General features: G+C 45.8%; 1 protein-coding gene across 1 annotated transcript in view; it reads left to right on the top strand.

The window, feature by feature from the left end:
* ERGIC3 (ERGIC and golgi 3) overlaps window positions 1-12418 on the top strand; it is a 334632-nt gene that overhangs the window by 200658 nt on the left and 121556 nt on the right. The window contains exon 9 of the mRNA XM_086932316.1: window positions 12095-12191. Coding sequence (XP_086788442.1) covers window positions 12095-12191 — 97 coding nt within the window. The remainder of the gene's footprint in view (window positions 1-12094; window positions 12192-12418) is intronic.

Here is a 12418-nt window from a genome sequence, read left to right as displayed (position 1 = left end):
GCATCCCCGGGGTGCAACCAGGCATCCCCAGCGCTGTAGGGGGCCGTTGTGGAGGCTAAGCAAGCTATTGCCCAGAGTTGCAGCGTGGGACCCATGATTAGAATAGGCACTGAGGCGAGAATATCCAGTCAGCGGAATTTATGAGCCAGAGACCCGCCGAGGCGGGAATCGAACCCTGGTCCCTGGCCAGAACTCTGCATCAAGGTCTGCCGCTCTAACCATTGAGCCACACTCCTCCACTCCAACCAAAAAGCTTGAGTCAAAATCTGGCATGAACCAAATTCTGGTATAAAATATCAAAGGATGAGAAACATTGCCCAGCGCAGTTTACCTCCCTAGGAGCTATCCACAGAACAGATAGACTGGAGATTGGTCTAATTCTGGTTTATAGAAGCAATTTTGTCAGATTCTAGTTTCTGATAGATTGGTAGGGTTAAGAGCCTGATAAGCGTAATCGAAAGCCATCAGAGACCATCATTGCATTATTGAGTAAGTGTCTTTTGTGAGCTGTTTCTTTTGAATCCTTGGCAGTTTCTGGCCCATAACACATGGGGAAGAGCGACTGAAGCTTTCATGGATATCTCTTGCCTTTACAACCTCTGTGGCTCTGATTTGCTCTGTGCTTTTGTAAATCTCATTGTTCCAGAATGCGCTGTCCACATACATTTCTTAGTAGTCTGATAAAAACCATGCAACTGAATACATTGGAAGCCTTTTGTTAGTTGTATGATTAAAAACATCTGCTTTGGAACTACAAATTTATACTTCAAGCAGCCATATTGGGATTCAAAGGTGTCTAAACTGTGCTGTGACTTGGACTTACGGGTGTCATGCTGTTTTAAAGAGTAAAGGTCCCTTCCAACCTCATACTATTCTGATGGTCGCTATAAGCAGCTGTTACTTTTTTAGAGTGAATTCATTCCCAGTGTGGAGCTACTGGAAGTCTGAAAGAACCGTATCCTATAGAGGGGGTAAACCAGATACAGCAAGGTTGTAAAGGTGCATTAAAACTCAAGGGTCAGGTATTGGTACTTGTGTTGATCATGAAAGTTAAGGTAAAAGCTGTCCTTGTAAGGTGCCTGTATCCAAAACATAGAGTTTAATAATTTCAAAGGAAGGTTATTGGTATAAATATAACACACGTTTATTCCTTATAGAGGAGTGTTGTTTTACAGAAAATCTGCCAAAAAGGAAATAAACAAATCTCAAGCAACCTTTGGGTTAAGTGCTATTGTGAAAGGGACTTTTGATCTAGTAATTCACCATCAGAAGATGCATTCTGGTTAAAATCAAGTGAATTGAAGACTGATATGTGTCTACACATATCAGTTAGGTTCACATCATCGTGTTTGCTTTGTTCGCCCTAAGTTGGCAGGGTATGCCCAGACGTGGGTCCCTGGCTCACTTTGTCCCTGGATTCAAGATAGCCTGGCTGATGAGGGCTGTTATCCCAAAACCGGTCCCTGGATGCTTGTTTCCGGTCCAGGGAAGTTATGGCTTGGCAGTTCAGGCTGGAATGTTACCATGAGGCACAGGGTCAAGACTAATTTGCATATAGCTGGGTCTGAGCTGGGGTGGCAAAGTGAGCTAAAGAATGATGATGGATTCAACCCAGATCTGTGACTGGGGGTGAGTGTCTGAAAAGTGGCAGCGCTTCGGCCATCATCTCCTTGTATTGGCTTTAAATAGGTGAGCCTTTTGGTTTCGTTTTAAATGTTGCCAGAACCACGTGGAGTGCAGGGAATGTGCTAGGAATAGATGTCCAAGGAATTTTGCTATCGACCTCCACTACCTTGATCCTCTGATTTTACCCATGATGAAAAAGGGGCAGCCTTTTGTGTTGAATGTGGCAGACATCTTGTGGGTGCACTGTCTGGGTGAAGCAATACCAAGTGCAAGTCTATCTGCATCTGATCAAGCATGGAGGATGCAGGATATGGCCCCTGCCCTCTTGGTCTTTTTATTTACGGTGCCCAAGTTGATTGCAATCAGAAGGTAGGAAACTCTTAGCACATTTATCAGATGTTGCTGAACCACTTTACAGGTGACTGTGTACTAGAGTGAAAGCCTATTTTGAGATTTGGTTTGCCATGTAATTGGTTGACACTGTGATGTCTGCAAATAATTTCTTCTGAATCACTCTTTGATCTAGCTTCAGCAATGACACTACTTAAAGGCTTAGTGGAGTCCTGAAAAGACCAAATTAACGACTAATCTAGCTTGAGAAGAAAGAGTCTATGCTTCTGCCAAAATCATCTTTGGTTGAACATATGCTTGTTGAAAGTAAATATGCATGGACAATAGAGCTGACGTATGTTTCTGTGATTTAGAGCCCTGGCATGTGAATGGCTAGTTACTTTTCTGTACTAAATAGTAATAGTCTGGAAAGCGGGATGGGCCATGTGGAATTGGTTGAGATGGGGAGTTCTTGATTGGTTTGAAATGGGAGATTAAATAATCAATGAGAATGTTGCTGGAATATGAGAGGAGAAAAACGCATTGCAAATAGTATAATTTATTTTAAAAGTGATAAAAACACTTGCATGATACAGTGTTACTAGTAATTATGAATTTAATAGAGTAGATTAGTGATCAATCTGTTTGCCAAATGAAAGCTGGCAAACGGATGCTCCTACTCTCTATGGGGTGTAATAGGGATGCAAGAGCACACCATTTAACATTCCCATACTGAAGTTGAAATATCCCACAGACTACGGTAATCCTGGTGGGAGTACCTCAACTCCGATGTTGTTTGAGAGACACTGGCAATGAGGTTCTAAATAAAGTGATATAATGGATGAAGGAAACGTGTTTGTGGAACTTTCAATATAAGTGAATGAGATGAAGTTTAATATATTTTTATTTAAAATAGACCTTTTACTCTAAATACCTAGGCACTGATGTATTGCAAGTGGATCTGAAATCAAGTGTGGAATAGGGTCTACTTAGCAATGTAATCAATTAGAACAACCACATCCTCCAAAGACTGAAATTCATAACACTGATTGCTAATGAGAGCATCGGTATTCAAACTGACTACTCTGTGGGCCTGATGCCATTTGCTGTAGAGTGTAGGTATGGGAGAGCTACAAGTCTGTGTGCAGCAATAACTGGTCCATCCACTTATTGCCTTTTTTCTCCAAAGGGGAATGAAGAGCCGCTGTAAGCTAATAGGTTGGAGATGGAAAAAGAAGTATCCACCTTAGCTATAGTGGATTGATGGGGCAAGTCCATGTAACAGTGGAGCTGTTTCTCCGTGGCTAATCCAAGAATATCCTGCTGGTTCTGCAGACATCCTACACTGCCTGGGATCTGCGCGCTGAACGCCCTGCAGTCTGCGGGGAAGGTGGCATGGAGAGTTCATTAAAGCAGCCATTGGAACTGCTTTTAGGGAATTGCAGCACTGCAGTGTTGATCCTGGCGAATGCTCCACTGACAATGGGAGCACTGAGAGGCGTTGCCCAAGGAAGCCCACAGAGGACTGCCTTACTTGACATTTGGTCAGACGGGAGAGAACCCGGCCTGACACAGCCGAATCATGAACAGGCCCACACTCAGCGTATCTCTGGTAGACGCAGCGCTGTGAAAAGCTGAGTGTGGCCTTGTTCATGATTCACTAGGGTGCAGGCACTGACTTGTCTTTGAGGTGTAACAGAGAGGAACAGAGAGATTTACACTGATGGGAGCGGAGCAGTGGGTCAGGGTCCTGATTGGGCTATGCCTCTGGCAGACATGTCCCCCCCCATTTGAGAGTGGATCGGCTCCCTGCGTTCGGAGGTGAGAGGCGCCGTGAAGAGGGACTCTGGTTAGCGGGCTGCTGCAAAGTATGTCCCCCTGTGTGTGGTGGGGAGGTGGCGGCACTGGCGCTCTCCAGGATTTGCGGCTGTGATTCCCCACCCGCAGCCCCATGAAACTAAGGAGTGAGCTGAATAGTGGAGCGAAGGAAACCTCATTAGAATTTGCCTAAGCGATGTATTGGAAGGGTGGATGACCCTGGCAATGGAACCTGTCCTGGTGCATCTAGAACAGGGGAGAAACAACAGGGCTTGACTCCTCTACTCCGATTGCCACTTGATCAAATTGACTCTGGTGTCTGCAAAAGCTAGCCGGCAACCGGGTACCCCCCTCCCAACTAGGGACATGGCTAAGCTCGACACTGGTGCCACCCCACTCACTTGAGAGTACCAGGCGAGTACCAAGCGAAGGGCTGTACCACCGCTGACTCATCGTCGGATGGTGGTGGCCTTGTCACTCTGAGAAAGATTTTGGTCTGGCGAGGACAATCTCTCACCGGCCCGGCGCCCTGCTCAGTGCACCAGGTGAACACTGTTGGAGGCGAGGACCCTATCCTTGGACTGCAGCACTAGAAAGACCCCTATGGTTAGGGGCCCCTGATTACAGGGATGTTGTTGTGGACGGGGACTCTAGGTCCCAGAACTCCTCATGCCAGGAGGTGCCCTACACAACCAGGGACTGGTCCAACTAACGCTATAAAGCGGTCTCATACAGACCTTGTACCTTTTTACCTTTTATAGTTTAGTATTCTGTATTTTGTATTGAACCAGTACATTTCTGTTGTTGTAAGAGACAATAAAGGTGGGTGGGTGTCCATGTGTTGCTAAAGGAGGTTAAAGGTAGTGATTATTTTATTACTTTAATCATGGGAAAGGGTAAAGCAAAAGGTAAATCCCCCGAAACAGGGAAGGCGATAAAACAGCGTAGACATGCAGCTGAAAACTGTATGTTAGGCGAAATAGATGTTCTGCTAGATGAAGTTGAAGGGCTTTTAACCACTAAAGCAACTAAGGAGATGATGGCCAAAGTGAAGCATCAGGGGAAGGGGATATCAAATCCTTTTTTTCCCCGAAGGGTAGAGATATGACCATATTGTAGCCTAGTGTCTTCTATCTTTGTATTAATTCTCCTATCATGTAGACAAGCTTTACCCTGCATAACATGATTATTAAAATGCTTTCAATTGAAAGATGGGCTATTATCCTCTCTGGAGCTATTATTGATGCAGCACTCGAGCTTTTGTACATTATCTAGAACTTCTTTCAAATGTGCTTGCTCGCTTTATCACGTATACTATTTAATTCAAAGAACTCTGCAGCTGTGGATCAATTGGGCATCTTGTCCCTTCACATGGATTTAATAAACATCGCAAGTGTCATATGAGTCCGTAGTGCTGTGCAAATGACCAGCTCCAAAATGTGTGTGCACGCTTTGAGTGACCTGGTTCACCCAGATTATTTAAAAATGCATTATCCGCCCCTCAATTATTCTGTATTTTAATATATATTGCTTAAAATCATCCTTTGTTAATGTCTTGGGATTAGAAACATGGATTTGAAATTAGTATGTGTATATTTACAATATTTCCTGTTGTATGTTGGCACTGCTGCTAGCCTGCTCCATTTGCTTGTACTGCATTTTATAACACAGTTCACAGGATATAAAAGGATGCGGAATACATTCTAAACATGGAATGGGAAGAACTTGCGTGTCTAGATGTCTGCAGTGCACACACAGAACATGATGAAAGCACACATATATACATACACTCAAGCAGACGAGCGCCCATGCATGCACATACATTCTCACACACACTCTAATAGTCTCTCAGACACATAGAAGCAGAGACATGCATTCACTGGCACAATTGCATACTCAAAGATGCGTGCTCAGAAAGACAACCACGTTTATACTCGCGCACAGACTCGTAGCACACAAAACACTCACATAAATGAGAAAGCACACATCCAGATAGTCACATAGAGGAGCAGATACCCACACACAGGTAAATTTAACTCAGGTATTCAATCGCTTGCACAGTGACAGGACTCTTTCCACCACCTCAATAGCGCCTCAGAAGCAGAAGAAATGAGGTAAAAGTTTGATTCAAATTTTTATTAAAAGATTGCTAAGTAGGAACTTCAGCAGGGATCCAATCCTTGCCTCTTTGCAGAGAGCCCAGGCTGTGGTCACGTATTCTTGTTGTGATTCTGTGCAAATGGGCCCCCCATCATGAGGGTACTCAGTCTGCAAAATAATAATGCCAAGGTGAAAGTAAAAGAAAATGTAGTATTCGCTTGCTATTTGTCATCCCTAACTTTTACTCCTCACCACTTTCAAATGTCACTAGCCGCCACTGGCCGGTCTAGGACCTGAGACAGTTGTTATATATTTGGCATGGAGCTGTTAGTAGGTACAAACCCTGTCTGGTCCAGAACCTACATGGGTAGGATCCGTTTCACCAAAATCTTACTCAAGATTTTGTAATCTACATTAAGCATAGAAAGGTAGCAATAGGAATCCACCATTCCTGGATTCTTGTCCTTCTGTACTGAGAAACTATCATCGTGTCACGCAATGAAGGTGAAAGTAGACCCCGGACCAAAGCCTCATTGTAACTGTCTGTCAACCTGGGGGCCAAGGCCGCTGTATAAGAGGCATAAAACTCAACCCGAGCCATCTCCTTGATCACCTCCCTAACCTCCTAGATAGTAACAGCTGCTCCGAAATCGCAGGGTTCAGAACACTGGGTGATGCATGCACTATATACTGCAAAATGTCCTCCTCTGCAACCCTCTCCCCGGGCGAATATAGTTCGGAGTAATACTGAGCAAAAACCTCATTCATCCCAGCCAGAGGTATCCCGAATCTGGAGTATAGAGGGCACCTTATTTTTCTCCTGGAGGAGCCATGCTAGCATGCTCACCGACTTATCTCTGTCCGCAGTGACCCTCGTGATGTATACCCTAAAGACGTACTGCTTTAAGCGTTCCCCCAGCGCAAATAACTTAACCTGTTTCCTCCAGAAGCTCCCAACATATTAGCGCCTCCTCAGGGCCTCCTGGGCACCAGCACCCGCGGCGTGTTGGAGAAAGCAGGGGGAAGGGAAGGCAGTCCACAACCTGACAAACGTAACTAACCTTTGCAATGCAATAGGATTCGTATTTACGCGGGTTTGAGCTATTGGCATTGTAAATAACAATGACTTTTATTTATGTTTTGGTTTTTAAAACATAAATAAAAGCCTATGTCATTTACAATGCTAATAGCTCAAACTCGCGTAAATGCGAGACCTGTTGCATTGCAAATGCTTGTTCTGTTTAGGTAGCGTATCACTGGAAAATGAATGTGCCTTAAGGCGCTTTAAGACGTAGCCATATTCCCCTAAATTGGCCATGGATAGTCTGTGGGAGCTTTCCATGCGCTGCTCCTGGGGAGAGAGTGATGATGGGAAAATAGTATGAGATTCACAAGCCCAAACCGGGACCAGATTAAACAACAACCTGGAACCCTCATCAGTGACGGTACCTGACTAGTAGGGAACGAGTTATGGTTTCTTCATTAAACCCTTCAGAGTCCACATTGAGAGTCTGACCCACTGGTTCTCGCAGAGCAAATTGTGCAGAAGCAACGGGGGGGGGCTAGACTTAGTGTGTTGTGCTGATCACCGCACTGTGTGAGACTGGGACTAAGAGTCCCTGTGGTTTGAGGAGACTTCCGGGCAGTCCACTGGTGTCATTCACATGTTGGGTGCCCCGAAGCCCCAGCCCCCTCCTCAGTGTAGGGGCCTTCCTTGAAAAGGTTGCTGCCTTAACACAAAGAAAAGAAGGCTCCGCGCCCCTCAGGCAGTGCGGAGCAGGTAAGTGTGTGTGTTTGGGGGGACACTTTGTTCTAGGTGTGTGTCGGAGATAGCGATGTGTTTAAAGGCTTCACATCTCAGGCAGGAGTCATGACAGGTCAACGTGACCTCGTCACCGTCTGAGGAGGCTGCAGTCACCCCACCATAGCTGCCAAGGTTTCAGATGGCCATGTGTGACATTTTAAAAATTTGAGTGAAATTGAGTGACATTTCAACGACTATGAGTGACACTTTCTCGCGAGCAAAAATCATGCAATTAAGACAATGGAAACTTATAAATATCAGAAATTACAGCCAATTGAGCAACAAGAAACTCCAAGAACTTCTTGAAACTGTTGCAGAGCACCAGAAATGGAAGGAGAATAACCCTATTGCTCCCGCCTGTAACCGGCCTGTACTGTAAACGAATGCATAACCATGCTGCAGAGGTAAAACTAAACCAGGACTCGGGCAGCAGGCACTCTGACTCCTGAAGGATGATCAGACAGAGCAGACCTGCAGATCAATGCTTTTTATTATGTGAAATTGTTTTGTTTCACATCATGACTCAGGTTGGTAATAGGTCACGGTGCTACGGCCAGGCAAATAGATATTGGAAGTCTTTATCAGACATTGTGAAGTCCTGAATTCAAAACATTGATCGGAAGAAAGCGCAGTGGCATCACTACTGATGAGAAGAGATCCGTATATTCCAATCAAAGGAGGAGGTGGCATCATGGTTCAGTGTTTGTAGTCATGGTTGGAAGGCCCTAAGAGTGTTGTTGCAATTGGATACTTGGCAAATTATTCTTCTGTAGAGCATGGCAGGAGCAGCAGAGACTGGATTTCACAGAACACGTGTAGGCGGTATAACACTTTATTTGAGATGTTGACTAGGACCTCAAACGATATATCGGTAACCAGGGCCGGACTGGGAAACTAGACCACCCCTGGCAATTTTCTCGAACCTTCTCCTGGGGAAGCACTGCCTGGGCTCCACTTTCAACACATCAATATATGGAAGCTCATAGGACAGCCTATGACTTGGTGATCGTCTATCGGCTTCTTGAACTTTTACAGGTGCATATGGGTATCACCAGAATAGTTATAGGAGTAAAGTTCATAGTTGCCCATTGAGCAACTAGGCTCCACTTATCCATTTTAAATGCCTGGCATGACTGAAAGACTTGTTATTTTTTTTTTAAATCATAAGGAAAACAGCCACATAAGGGAATGTTTTCTAAATGTAAACTTTTCATTGCACGTATATAGCGGACACGTTAAAGTGGAAACATGTTTTCTTTTGTTCTCTTTACGCCATAAGCTTGCAGAAAGAAATAAGTAATTAACCATGGCCCCCGCTTTCCAAAGCCAGAACACTGGTGTCGCGTGCGCAGCGCTGCGTGGGCTGACACTTACTTATAGATGAGTGACCTGCTGCTGCCCAGCCACGATGTGCAGCACTGCCACTTTGCCAGCGCCTGTCTTCATCCAGGCAGCTGCTGCAGTGCTGTCCATTCGAGTCGTCGGACACTCCTCTGCTGGGCCCCCACTGCCGCGCTCGCACTTGCAGTCCTCCTGGTGGGGGCCAGAGATAACTTTCGCCGGCTCAGCTGCCAGGAGGTCAAGGTGCTGCAGCTTGGTTTAGCGGTACAAAAGGGGGCACAGGCGGCCGCCCGCCCGCGCCGCAATCGATTCATGATGCGGCCCCCTGCGGCCGCAGCGGGCGGCCATGGCATGAGAGAGACTGTCTAGTGAGCAGCCTGCACTCTCTCAGTTTCCCCCGCCACTTCTGCTCACTTCCTGTTGCTCCGGACATGATCATGGCACTCTACTGTCGCACATCCAAATGTATTCCCGGCCCCGTGGTGCCACAGTCGGTGATTGACAACACAGCTGCAGTATTGGACTGAGAGGGCAGCCCGCCCTCCCCTGCAGTGTGTTCATGAGTCTGAGAGTAGCCGCACTGGCGCCACACCATTTGCCGCATTCTTGTTTCCCCGCCGGGCCACAGGCAGCGTGCGGAGTGCAGGGAGAGAGATATATTGTAGCGCTCTCAGCCACAGAGCTGAGAGCAGTTAACTGTTTAGGAACTCGGAAGCTGGCGCATCTCTCTCAAGCAGTAGAGAGAGCTCGTTCACAGTGACAGGCGCCGCTGGCAGCAGGTGGCAAAAATGCGTGACAATGCATTTCAGTGCGGTGATGCGGATCACCGCACTGAAATGCGTGGGCGTCACACCTGTTGCGTGACGCTTGGCAGGACTGCCCCACACTGGGCTGGGGGCTGACGGCAGACGTGCTGAGTCAGCCATGTCTCTCAAACTTGGCCATACATAAGGAATTTGTACGCGTTTTCGCAGCTTTCCTCAGGACAGGATGTCAGTGGCCAAGTGCTACTCATGGCAGCGGCCTTTCCTGCCACGGAGCTACACCTTCGAATGGCGCCGCTGTGCTGTTTGCTGTTTTGATGTTCAGTTTCTGGCAGGAGAGAAGTTACTCCAGGTGGCTCAGCGAAGCAGTGTCGTGAGGCTCTAAGGTGTTGGTACATTTGAAAAAACAAGCTAGTGTGGTGTGTCCCTGGGTTAATGGACCTGTTGCAGAAGCATGTGAACACCCTGCTAGCTACCGGCTCAAACAGCTACGTTTCAAGCACGTCTGCCCTTGCAAAGTAACCATTTAAAAAAAGAAGGCACTGAAAGGCGGGGGGCTGTCTGGACAAAGGCTTTCCTGTGGCGCGCCTTCTAATTAAAGCGGCAAGGAAACCCAGCAAATGTGATTAGATTATTTAAAAGATTGCAGTGGCGAAAAGAAGGTATATAGTGTGCCGTGCGCACATTGTGTTCAAACGGCACTTGCTGACGCAAACCGTACACATGCACATCGCCTGTCTGGGCGCGTGCACATCTCCTGTCCTCCTTCCGCCGAAAAATCGACGACAATAGATCTCGCCAGAACTTTACATGAGTAGGTCAGTAGATGCTACTCCAATGACACAGGTAAAAAAGGCCGTTCCTATTCCTGATTATGCTATGATGCCACCAGCATACTTGTTTTACTTAACTTAACGAGGATATCAATTGGTGTACCCCTCTCTGTCTAGCCAGGCTTCGTTCCCGTTGGACAGGCCTAGGCAATGGCTTAAACACATGATCTGTGCTCGCCCAAGAACTAAAGCCACTTCCAGGATCCAGATATCAATGCAGCTGTGGCACTCAGGGTAGGGCTGCATGTACGTCACCATGCAGGAGATTTTTCTGTCCCAACAACAAGTTTGTCAATTTTTGTCCTGGTTCTTCCTGTTGTATGTCATTGTAATGTTTCTCCACAGATTTCATTGTTCAAAAAAGCATGGTATTGGAAACAAGTGGCATTATGGGTTGATATCGTACATTATTCTTTACTATGCTCTTCGGTACTGCACAGCAGCTCGGGTCCCCTGGTTGGTGGACTTCAGAACTGGGATCTGACCCTGTCTTCAAATCCTCAGTACCAAAACCTGGGTGTTTACTTTGACCAGACTATTGTTATGAAAGATGGCTACCACTTGCACCTGCTTTCATGCAATGAGTCTGTTGAGAAGAGTCTTTCCCTTAATCCCACTTTCAGTGTGCAAGTCCTTAGTACAGGCTTTGGTGATCTGTTGCCTGGTCTATTGCAATGCTCTTCTTGCCGCCATTAACTCTCTATTGGATAAACTCCAAGTGGTCCAAAATACAGCTGTCCGCCTAATCCAAAATTTGCCGGCCAGATCTGCCTCTATTCCCCTGTTGCGCTCACTCCATTTGCTTCCCGTGCATAAAAGAATTACTTTTAAAATTGACTGCATAGTGCATAAGGTGTTTAACAGCAAGGGACCCAGATACCTAGTTGAGATATTCACTCCTTACCTGCCAGGCAGACCTCTAAGACCAATGAACCAGTTACTACTTACAGTACCACCAATAAAGAAAACTCGTTCTGGGGGCTTAGCCTTCTCGTATGTGGCCCCTCGCTACTGGAACAAACTACCTACTCACACGCGAGAGTGCACTGATCACTGTATTTTCAGAAAACTTCTCAAAACCAAACTATTCTAATACTATAGCTGCCTGCCTGTTGGTCTCTGCTGCACTGAGATATCCCTTTGGGGGGGATTCATGCACATTATAAGTTAATTTAACATAATATAACATTCTTTGTGCCAGGCATTAGCACTAGTAAGTTGTATGTGGTGTCTGCATAGTTGAATTCCATTGATATATCCAGGTTTGAGTAGGATGTGGAAAAACTTGTTTGTGAATAGGAATTCTAGTAACTTCGATGTAGTGGTACAGGAGGGACGATTTAAACTAAGTGAAGGGGTTTTCTTTGTCTACACATGGTAAATGTGTGTTTTGTACAGTAACCACACATTTGCTGCAGTGACCGCATTCTTTATTCTCTTTTGAAAACGCGTGTATTAAACATATGATTTTCTTTCAGATAAACATGACTCATGTCATCAAGCATCTCTCGTTCGGAAGGGATTATCCAGGGATTGTGAATCCTCTCGATGGGACAGGTGTTACCGCCGAACAAGGTATGTGAACTAAAGAGAGAAGAAAAAAGTATAAATTCATTTTTCTGGATGTTTTTGCAATACTGCTCCCCTAATACTCTATTGCAGGAAAATTCTGTACTTCATTATGCAGCCTTAAACCATCCATATATTCATTTTACTTGCCTATAGAGCACACTTGTTCCACTCAGTTAATTCTAAAAAATATCTCTGTGTTTTTGGCTACAAGTTTAAGAAACCCCAACTGC

Source organism: Lissotriton vulgaris, chromosome 7 (genome assembly GCF_964263255.1).
Source record: "Lissotriton vulgaris chromosome 7, aLisVul1.2, whole genome shotgun sequence".
Taxonomy (NCBI): Eukaryota; Metazoa; Chordata; class Amphibia; order Caudata; family Salamandridae; genus Lissotriton; species Lissotriton vulgaris.
The sequence above is the reverse complement of the archived record's forward strand: the minus strand, read 5'-3'. Positions and strand labels throughout refer to the sequence as shown.